The sequence below is a fragment of the Tenrec ecaudatus genome, chromosome 5 (genome assembly GCF_050624435.1).
Source record: "Tenrec ecaudatus isolate mTenEca1 chromosome 5, mTenEca1.hap1, whole genome shotgun sequence".
NCBI lineage: Eukaryota > Metazoa > Chordata > Mammalia > Afrosoricida > Tenrecidae > Tenrec > Tenrec ecaudatus.
The window spans coordinates 35,244,214-35,255,546 of NC_134534.1; the positions used below are offsets into that span (position 1 = coordinate 35,244,214).

General features: G+C 44.5%; 1 protein-coding gene across 1 annotated transcript; it reads left to right on the forward strand.

The window, feature by feature from the left end:
- Positions 1–381: 381 nt before the first annotated feature.
- Positions 382–2,812, forward strand: LOC142448684 (transcription initiation protein SPT3 homolog). Its single transcript, XM_075550598.1, has 2 exons — positions 382–1,615; positions 1,769–2,812. Exons 1-2 carry the CDS (start codon positions 804–806, stop codon positions 1,917–1,919), a joined length of 963 nt encoding a protein of 320 aa, XP_075406713.1. The 5' UTR covers positions 382–803; the 3' UTR covers positions 1,920–2,812.
- Positions 2,813–11,333: the final 8,521 nt, after the last annotated feature.

Below are 11,333 nucleotides of genomic sequence, written 5' to 3' on the forward strand. Positions count from 1 at the left end.
TGGTAAAAATGGATGTTGTTAATGTATATTTTGAGCTCAGTGGTAGAAATCACCATTTGAATTTCTCAGAAACCATGCTGCTTAAGGAAAATGGTTGACAGAAAGCATAGATCTGTTTTAATGCCTTCAGAGCCCTCTTCTCATATTTTCGTATAAATAGGATAGCTTAGATAAGGATTTAGAAAAGAAAAATAAGGCTTGGCTGTTTTAAGAATTGAGTTTAGTATCTGATTCTATGTTGTTTATACTGATTTCTTATGCATATTATATATATATATATATACATACGTCTAGAAATGATTTGGGAAAGTATGAAAATAGAGCTTGTAAGCCCACTTGCCTCAAGGCAGTAATTTGATCTTTCTTGGGTTTAGGCCACGCCTGGAAAGAAGTCTCTGAGAAGATAAGCCCCACCCAGAACTTTGGAGCAGAGCTGATATTTGCATTCTAAAAGACCTGCCTAGGGGCAAGCTTGCCAGATTGAAGATAAAAACAAAGGAATCCTTTGGATTTGAAGTTTGAACTCTAGTGGTCTTTGTCAAAAGTTGGAAAAAATCTGGACCCATGAAGAAAACTCTTCTCTGGGTCTGAATATTAAAGGGAGCCTGTGGGCAGGCTGAGATGCTTGCTAGGTGACGACCTGGATCTACTTGTTGAGTGGAAGTGGGAGAAATGCAACAATAAGGAGCCGGGTTGGCCCCTTTCGAAGCATCTCCTGGGCCACCGCAGCCACTGCACCTTCTCTGCCGGCACGTTGTCCACATGGGACCCGCAGCCACGCTCCAGGTGTTCTTAAAGCAGAGATGAATATTGCAGCTAGCCCAGTGCCCACTGGGACATCAAGTACTGGAAGAAGTACTGGGAAGTCCATAAGCTATGCAGTTGAATTACAGAGCATGATGTTTTCTTTAGGAGATGCCAGGAGGCCTCTTCATGAAACAGCAGTTTTGGTGGAAGATGTGGTGCACACTCAGCTAATTAATCTGTTACAGCAAGCTGCAGACATTTCCCAGCTGAGAGGAGCGAAGGTGATCTCTGCTGAAGACCTTCTGTTTCTGATGCGCAAGGATAAGAACAAACTCCGAAGACTGCTAAAATACATGTTCTTCCGAGACTACAAGTCAAAGCTTGTGAAAGGCTTAGATGAGGCTGAGCTACTGGAAGACAAACTGAGTGGCAGCAGTAATTCAAATAAAAGGCAAAAAATTGCTCACGAGTTTCTCAGTTCCATTGACCAGACAGGAGAACTGTTGGCAGTGCTTGAAGGTGATGAGATCGACGAAGTCAAACAAGAGAGAATGGAGAGAGCAGAAAGACAAACCAGAATGATGGATTCAGTGCACTATGCAGAATTTTGTGAAAGTCGGCAATTAAGTTTCTCCAAAAAGGCCTGCAAATTCCGAGACTGGTTGGACTGCAGCAGCCTGGAGATAAAACCCAATGCTGTGGCGATGGAAATGTTAGCGTACTTGGCATATGAAACCGTGGCACAGTTGGTGGATCTGGCTCTTCTTGTTCGGCAGGACATGGTAACCGAGGCAGGGGACCCTTTCAGCCAGACCAATTCTGCAACTTTCATTCAGTATCACAGCTCTGCCAGGAGTTCCTACACGAAGTCCAATCCTGATTCCCCTGAGAACACTCCTCCTGCCACCCCGGCAGCTCCAAGTGGATCCCAGCAGCCAGGGAAAACGACATCCAGACCCCTGGGCACCGGGAGTGCTGGACAAGACTCCACTCAGAGCAAACAAAGGAAAAGGAAGAAGAGTACCACAGCCTGCGGTGTGGAGACCCCCAGCGATGCCATCCAGCCCTGCCACATCAGAGAGGCCATTCGGCGCTATGGCCACAAGGTTGGCCCCCTCTCCCCATTCACAAGCGCCTACCGCAGAAACAGGATGGCTTTCCTGGCCTGCTGAGGAGACAGCAACAACAGGAAGAGGTGATGCTCAGTTGCTCCATTCCCAGGCCCTCCGCCCCACCCCACGCCCCTGAGAAGGCACGACATGAGTGTCAGTCCAAGTAGGGAAGCGTCAGACTGGAAATGCAGCCTGCGCCATTTCTTCCTGGTTTGTCCCTGAGCGACCCCTCAGACATCACTCTCTCCACCCACTGAGGAGCTGTCACTCACCAACAAACCGTGTCGTAGATGGAATTGTACAGCTTCTGACCCAACTCCAAATGCCAAAATAAAGGGAAGTTATTGCTTTAATTTGAAAAAATAATTAATAACAAAATAAAGAGATGGGGTGAGTCTGGCCACTGACACCCGTGGACTTGGTTCACAGGAACTAGAGGAGAAGACAAGAGCAGGGTGACTGGTCTGAAGTTCATGAACTAGCCCAAGGGGGCTAGGGTTGTTGAGTATTTGTGATGGGGCCATGGTCTAAAGGGAAGACGACCATTGGACACCCTGGTGACTGAGAGAGGCAGCCCACATTGAGTTGACCAGAACCTGACCAGATGAAGAGATTTCTGAGCCTGGGAACTGGTGCATATTGCTGTTGACTTTATGGATGGCTTGTCCTGACTTGACTTTGCTTATGGATGCGGATTTTACAAGGTTCCAACTGGAATGAAGATTCTTCACGTCAAAGAATATGATTGTTTTAGGAGCAATATAGAAATTGGATACCCAAAATGGGGAAATAGGGCATGAAGTGGTTGGCTTACAAACTTTCATAGGTGGGGGAATATATTCATAGGATTACAGGATCAAGGTGTAGGTATTACTTAACTGCAATTGTTAGGCATAGGATATTTTTTGTTTTGTTTACTTATAGAATGTTATGTAACTTATAGAAAGTTATGTTTAAATGAATGTGGCACATTGGTTTTATCTGATTAGGCATAGATATGACTTTATTATTTGAAAATTATACATGGCTAAAGAGTTATGTGAAAGTGTTAAATTGACAAGGGGTGGTCTTGTCACCTAATCTGGTGTCAATTTAAGGATTAAGAGTGTAGGGATGGAGTCTAGGCTGTCAATCTGGAGATAGCCAATGAGACTTCTGTGGGCATGGCCTTCTCCTGAGAATTCTGGGAAATTTGGGACTTCCTCCTGGCAGGTAGAAGACCTCTCTCTCTCGCTCTCTCTTTCTCTCCCTCTCTCTCGGCCACTCCTTGGGAGACATTGCAGAAGACAAGCCACATGGACAGAACCAGACCTCAGAAGCTGGAGGAGCCACAGAGAGACCCCTGCCAGCACTGAGATGCTTACAACTCCACTGGGCCCAAAGACTTTACACCCCTGGCTTGTGATCATCCTGCATTTGGCTTCATTGCATGTGTTTCATGAGTCTGAAGAGGATTTTATAGATTGGTATCGGACATATGGGCTAATATCAGACTTATGGCCTTGGACTGGACTGGGTTGCGATGTTTTCTCAGTGTTCAATTCCTCTTGTATATAAAACTCTTTCTTATATACATATGTGTGTCCATGTATTTTTTTCTCTAGTCTACCCAGATTAACACACCATCTGAAAATCCTTCCGAGCTGAAAGCATTGACAGCAAGCTTGGGGCAGATTTGTTTTTCTTATAACTTCTTTGAGGGGAAAAATACAATTAAACAAAGAAGAGGAAATATTTGACACAAATAGGGAAAAAAGACTCATAACCTTTTTTTCACCCTCCTATGATATGAAGGCGCCCTGATGTCACTCAGTGGCAGGAAGTGGTTTGGGGTTTTTGTTTCTTTAATCATTTTATTGGGGGCTTGTACAGCTCTTATCACAATCCATACATCCATCCATTGTGTCAAGTACATTTGTACATATGTTGCCATCATCATTTTCAAAACATTTTCTTTCTACTTGAGCCCTTGGTATCAGCTCATTTCCCTCTCCCCCACACCTCCTCCCCTATGAACCCTAGATAATTTATGTGGTTTTTTTTTTTTTCATGTCTTACACCAACCACTGTCTCCCTTCACCCACTTTTCTATTGTCCATGCCCCCTGGGATGGGATTATATGTAAATCATTGTGATCGGTTCCCCCTTCCCCCCCCCACAACTTTCCCCTTCCCCTCCTGGTATCTCTATTCTCATTATTGGTCCTGAGGGGTTTGTCTGTCCTGGATTCCCTGTGTTGTGAACTCTTAACTGTACCAGTGTACATGCTCTGGTCTAGCCGGATTTGTAAGGTAGAATTGAGGTCATGATAGTCTGTGGGGGGAGGAAACATTAAAGAACTAGAGGAAGTTGTATGTTTCATTTCATCGGTGCTATACTGCACCCTGATTGGCTCATCTCTTCCTGTGACCCTTCTGTAAGAGGATGGCCAATTGTCTACAGATGGGTGTTGGGTCTCCACTCTGCATTCCCTCTCATTCACATTGATGATTTTTTGTTCTGGGTCTTTGATCACACAGGCTGGTGTGCTTCTTCCATGTGGGTTTTGTTGCTTCTCAGCTGGAGGGTCACTTGTTTAACTTCAAGCCTTTAAGACCCAGGAGGTTGTTTATTTGGCCTTTTTTAAAGCTGGGATTTAACACATAAATCATTTAATTCCATATTTCAATCACATTAAGTAGAACTGTACAATTGGTACCACAATCAGTTTCCAAACATTCTTTTTCTACATTGTTTTGCTTTTTTTAATAATATTAAAGGTATGTTGAAAGTTGACGCTGTGTTCCCCGTAAGATAGATGTGTTCTTGCTTAGGAAAATACCTCGTTACACCACTGGAGTGAGAGATGAAGTAAGAGCTTGAGTAAAAGGATAGATCACTAAGCTAGCTCTGCTGGAAAGGAATCGACGTTTGAAAGGAGAAGAGCTATAGGGAAGTGGGGAGGGGAAAGAGGAAGAAATGAGCAAATGACAAAGACCTTGTTTAGAATTCCACTTGAGACTGCTTCCATCAGCTTAAGGGAAAAATCCTTGGCCCTTTGACCAAATATGTAATAAAGTCTAAACTCAAATGTTTTCTCTGAGCTATTTTTTATGTAGAAATGAATGATATCCCAGTTATAATATATCTAATGCATATGTTACATTAGGTATGTGTATGATATATATAGGGAAATTGATAATAAAAAAATATTAAGCCTCTGGCAGACAGATGAGCAAAGAACAGAAACAATTAGAAAATACCATTGGCTAAGACATATGCAAAAAGATTTGTGCAAAAATATAAACCATCATTATACTAACCAAACCAGACTCACTGCCATCCAGTCAGTTCTGACTCATGGCAACCATCTGGGTGAGTCTGGGTTGACTAGAGAAGCAAATCCAGAGACACTTATATATGTGCATACAGAACTTTAGATAAAGAGCACTTGTATATTAAGAAAACATCCCAGCCTCACCCAGATCAAGTCCATGCATCTGATATTAGCTCATATGTCCAACACCAGTTTATAAATTCCTCTTCAGACTCAGGAAACACATGCAATGATGCCAAATGCAGGAAAATCATGGGTCAGTGGGTGGAAAGTCTTGTGGATCCAGTGGCAGTGGAAGCATCTCCGTGTTGGTGAGGGTCTCCAAATGGTTCCTCCAACTCCAGGTCTCTGGCTCCATCAGTGTAGCTCCATGTGGCTTGTAAACAGGAATGCTTCGTAGCAAGTATGTATTCCTCCTCCAGGGAGGAAGTTCCCAGACTCCTCAGGAGAAGGCCATGCCCACACAGAGGCCTCATTGCTGTGACCGGATTGACAGACTGGACTCCACCCCTTTACAAGTTGTCAGATTATATAGCTGCCACACCATTATACTAGTGAAGATAAAAAATGCAATCGTCAGTGATGGGGAGGGTATGATAAAATAGATACACTTCCTTGCAAATGAGCATGTAAATTTTCATGCAGAATATTTGGACAGCAATTTGACAGAATGGATGAGGAGTCTTTAAAATGTTTATTGAAAAATAAAATGGTTATTCATTTGATCCATACTGTGATGGAAATAAAAGAAAAGGTGGGACATATGTAAATATTTCATTATATCATTATTTGTATCTTTTTACATCATCAACAGAATATATTAAATACGTAGTTGAAAAACTAAACATTCTGTTGAAAGTGAGCTGTCGAAATGGCAGGTTAGTGCATGAAGCACTTCGCTGCATGGGAAACTGGAGGAAATTATGCTAAGCGAAGTAAGCCAAACACACTGGAACCCAAGCCAGTAGTCCTAAGCACCCAGTGAGCTGACTGGCTGCCGCCCGAGATCACCCTCCCAACCTGCATCCTCCATGGGTAAGCTTAAAAATGCAAATGGCGCTTAGGGGAAAAGTTACTGTATACATACATTCCTGGGGTGAGGACCATGTATTATGGCAGGGACCAGACCAAATCAAGGGATACATATGGTAGCCAACTAAAAAGGAGGTGGGGAAAAAGACATGGCATGGGTAGCAGGGGACCAGGGCACTAACCCACCCAAGGGGAGGGTGTTGTTTATATCTCCACAGGGAAAGAGGGACCAGTCTTTGACCCAGTGCACCAAGATGTAAATGCAACATACTAGCATGAAGCAGGGAACCAGTAGAGAGGTTCTGAGGACCAGCCCCAATCCCAACTACGTGGACCCCTGACCTCAGAAGAATTCACTTCAAAGGACAAAACTGAAGCTACAACTTAGGGAGACGGGCACATCTGATTAGAGCACACAGCAGCAAATGACGGGTGAGGAAGAGAGAGTGGAGCACATCCTGGCCCACCAAGCCTTGAGGGTGATATCCCTGCTCAGAGCAGCCAATGCAGAGAGAGGACCATATGGTCAGCCCACTATGAAACACAACATCCCTTACTGACCCATAGCCCAACAGAGGACAACACTAGAGATACAGTGTGGGAATTGCACCTATCTGACGCCACCACTCCAAGGCAAAACACTAAAGGCTTGCAACAGAACAGCAAGGGGAACAGAGCCAGGAAGTCCCAAGGGAATGCCAAAAATAGACTTTGGGGCCAGGGCATGCGCCCCATCAGACCCAACTGGAAAACAATCCTAAAGGTCAAAAATCAGACTTTCAACTAATGATAGGCTTCTCTTTTTTTGTTGTTATTGGTTTTTTTGATATTGTTGTTGTGTTTTCTTTTGTTGTTGTTCTTTTTGCTCTGTCTTATTTTTGTACATATTATTATCTCTGCAGGTCTATCTAGATGAGATAGGCAGGATAAACTATCCATAGGAGAAAACAAGGGGACCAACGGTTCCCTGGGGGACACAGGAAAGGGAGAGGCAGGGAGGAAAGGAAATGGGTGTTAACAAACCCAGGAAAAAGGGAACAACAAGTGATCTAAAATCGATGGCAAGGAGGGTATAGGAGGTCTGGTAGGGCTTGATCAAGGGCAATGTAACCAAGAGGAAATATTGAAACCCAAATGAAGGCTGAACATGATAGTGGGAAAAGAGGAAACTAAAAGGAAATAGAGAAAAGAACTAGGAGGCAAAGGACATTTATAGAGATATAAATACGGGCATGCAAATATGTAAATATATTGATATATGATGATAGGGAAATCTATGTACATATGTTTATAGGTTTAGTATTAAGACAACAGATGGACATTGGGCCTCTACTCAAGTACTCCCTCAACACAAGAACACTTTGTTCTAATGACCTGGCATTCCATGATGCTCACCTTCCTGACAGTATTGCTGAAGACAAAGAGGGTGCATAAGCAAATGTGGTGAAGAAAGCTGATGATGCCCAGATACCAAAAGAGATGGTGTCTGAGGCCTTAAAGGCTTAAAGACAAACAAGCGGCCATCTAGCTCAGAATCAACAAAGTCCACATGGAAGAAGCACAACAGCCTGTGTGATCATGAGGTGTTAAAGCGATCAGGTATCAGGCATCAAAAACCCAGAACAAAAAATCATAACAATGTAAATAAGGGGGAGTGCAAAGTGGAGACACAAAGCCCATCTGTAGGCATTTGGACATCTCCTTACAGAAAGGTCATGGGGAGGAGACAAGTCAGTCAGGGTGCAGTGTAGCACTGATGAAGCATAGAACTTTCTTCTAGTTCTTTAATGCTTCCTCTCCCTTCCCCACACTATCATGACCCCAATTCTACCTTAAAAATATGGCTAGACCCGAGCATGTACATGGGTACAGATAAGAGCTGGAAACATAAGGAAGCCAGGACAGATAAACCCCTCAGAACCAATAATGAGAGTAGTAATACCAGGAGGGGAAGGGGAAGGTGGGGGAGAAAGGGGAAACCGATCACTATGATCCAAATATAGCCCGCTCCCAAGGGGACGGACAACAGAAAAGTGGGTGAAGGTTAATATCGGTCAGTATAAGACATGAAAAAACAATAATTTATAAATAATCAAAGGTTAAGGAGGGAGGGGGAGGGGAAAAACAAGACGCTAATACCAAGGGCACAAGTAGAAAGAAAATTCTTTGAGAATGATGATGGCAATAAATATACAAATGTGCTTGACACAATAGATATATATATGGATTGTGATAAGAGTTGTATGAGCCTCTAAAAAATGATTTTTTAGAAAAATAAAGAAATGGCAGGTTAGTATCTTGAATTTTCAGAGGCTAGTGCATCTTGGTGGTAGAGTGAGCCAGCAGTTCAAATATGCCAATCGCTCCATGGGGGAAAGATGAAGCTTTCTGCGGCCACCAAGCGTGACAGCCTTGGAAATCCACAGAGGTGGTTGTTCTCTGTCCTATGGGGTCACTCTGAGTCTGAATCAGATCCGTAGCCGTGTGCTTGCATTGGGGAATGTTCAGGTCTCGTGAGTAAACCACAGCACAACCCACAGCCCTGGAGTCAATTCCAACAGAGTGTACTGGGACAGAGTGAACTGCTCCGCGGGGTTTCCCAGACTGCAAATCTTTGCAGAAACAGGAAGCCTCATCTTTCTTCTGCAGAGTGGCTCGTGGGTTGGAACCACCAGCACTGAGGTTAACAGGCTAATATCTAACCCACAGCATCACCAGGACTCTTTAAGAAATAGAACGCATTAAACCCATGGTACTTGGGCAGGGATGATTTTGTTCCTGGAGAACATTTAGCAATGTCTGCAGATACTTTTACTGGTCACAGCGAACTAGGAGTTGGGTGCTCCCAGCATCTAGTGGCTAGAGACCAGGGACACTGTTCAACAGCTTCAATGCACAGAACGGTCCCCATGACAAAGAAATAGCCAATCCAAAACGTCAGCAGTGCTGAGGCTAAGAAGTCCCAGATTAGAACCACGGTGTTTTCAGAGGACCCGCATCGCACGCTGGAGCCTCTCTTTTTCAATTGGTACAATGGAGTCAAGGCTATATGCCTCTAGTGTTGAGGAAATTATGTGGAATCATGGACTAAGTGACAGTGACATTGCCACTCTGAGATGTGAATGTCAGGCCATCAGTTAGGCTCACTCACTAGCTGAGCTTCTGGCTCAGCCTCATCATGACTTCCTAGGTCAGCCCAGTCACAGACTTTTACAGGTCATGAGCCCTTGCTTGGGGAGAACGTACACAACTCTTATGTCTATAAACCCTAAATATTTAATGAATTGTCAGGTGCCATCCATGCAGTTTCAACGCACAGCAACAACACACTATCCTGTGCATCCTCACAATTGTTCCCATGATTGAGCCCATGTAGCAACCCCTATGTCAATCCATCTCTCGGAGGGCCTTCCTCTCGTTCATGCCCCTCTACTCTAGTAAACATATCCTTCTCCAGGGACTGGTCTCTCATGACGACACGGCCAAAGTCTATCCTTAGTATCACCAGCTGTGCCTCTGTGGAACACTTTGGCTGTACTTCTTTTCAGACTGGTTTGTTTGTCCTTTTTAGAACGTGTTTTTCATCTCTTCCTGTAACATGTAACACACAAGGTAATGTGGCAGAAGCAAGACTGCCACATATTTCTCCCACAAAGCAGCTGTTGGCTTCGAACTGTCTACCTTTGGTTAGCCAATGAGCTGGTTAGCTACTGCACTACCAAAATCTCACCGCCACTGAGTCGATCCTAACTCATAATGACTCTATAGGATAGAGTATAACTCTCCCTTTATCTTCCCAAGACTGAATCTTTTCAGGAATAGGCAGTCTCTTCTTTCTCCTTTGTAGTGCCCTGTGGTTTCAAACAGCTGACCTTAGAGCTAGCTGCTCATTGCACATGCCACCACACCACCAGGGCTACCAGGCTCTTTATTATCCTGGCAAAGCCACGTGGGGCACCCTTTGAGAAGACTTCTATTCATCTGCATGTGACCCCAAGGACAGGCTCCAGGCAACAGTGGGGAGTGTGCATCTGCCCTTCCCTAGAGCATTCCCTCCTGACCTCCATCCTCCTGGTGGCTCATCAGGACTGTCAGATAGGAGGCATCTCCACTGCATTCCAGGCTCAAGGCCAGGGTCGCCCCTAACGCTTCCTTGTCCTCGCAGCCTGTGATGACCCCTGTAATACAATAGAACAGCAATCACAGCTGCAATCTCTGTAGCACGTAGCTCGGTGCCAGCTCTGCTCTACTTGTCTGACAAAGATTCACCCATTTCATCCTCACACAACCCTGTGAGACTGCAATGATCTCCATTTTACATACGAGGAAACTGAAGCAGGGCGATGTCACTGAGCCAGCGAGTAAATGCAAATCTGAGTCCTGAACCCAGGCCGCTGGTCTCCGGCCGTGCTCTCCCCCTGGGCAGCACAAAGCCCCAGACTGCCTTTCTTTGGTGTGCTTGTTGTGGCTGGGTGCTGAGTCTGTTCCGACTCAGAGAGACGGCTGTACAACAGAAACACCGCCTGTGTCTGCAGCATCCTCACAATTGTGAGTGTGTGTGGTAGTTATGTAATCGTTTGACATTTTTGAGGATTAAGAGTGAAGGGGTGGAGTCTAGCCGGTCAATCAGGTCATGGCCAATGAGGCTTCCGTGTAGGCATGACCTTCTCCTGAGGATTCTGGGAACTCCTGTCTTCACTCCTTGACAAGACACATGGAGTTAGGCTAGTGCCCTGAGCAGGAGGAGCCACGTGGAGACCCCTGTCAGCGCTGAGATGCTTACACCACCACTGGATCCACTAGACTTCCCACCCACTGGCCTGTGATCTTCCTGTATTCAGTGTCATTGCATGTCTTTCATGAGTCCGAAGAGGACTTTATAGGTTGGTATCAGACATATGGGTTAAAATTGGACTTATGGACTTGATCTGTACTGGGCTGTGTTTTTTTTTTAAGGTAGAATTACTCTTTATATAAAGCTCTTTCTTTAAAAAAAACATTTTATTAGGGGATTAGGGGCTCATACAACTTTTATCACAATCCATACATATACATACATCAATTGTATAAAGCACATCTGTACATTCTTTGCCCTCATCATTTTCAAAGCATTTGCTCTCCACTTA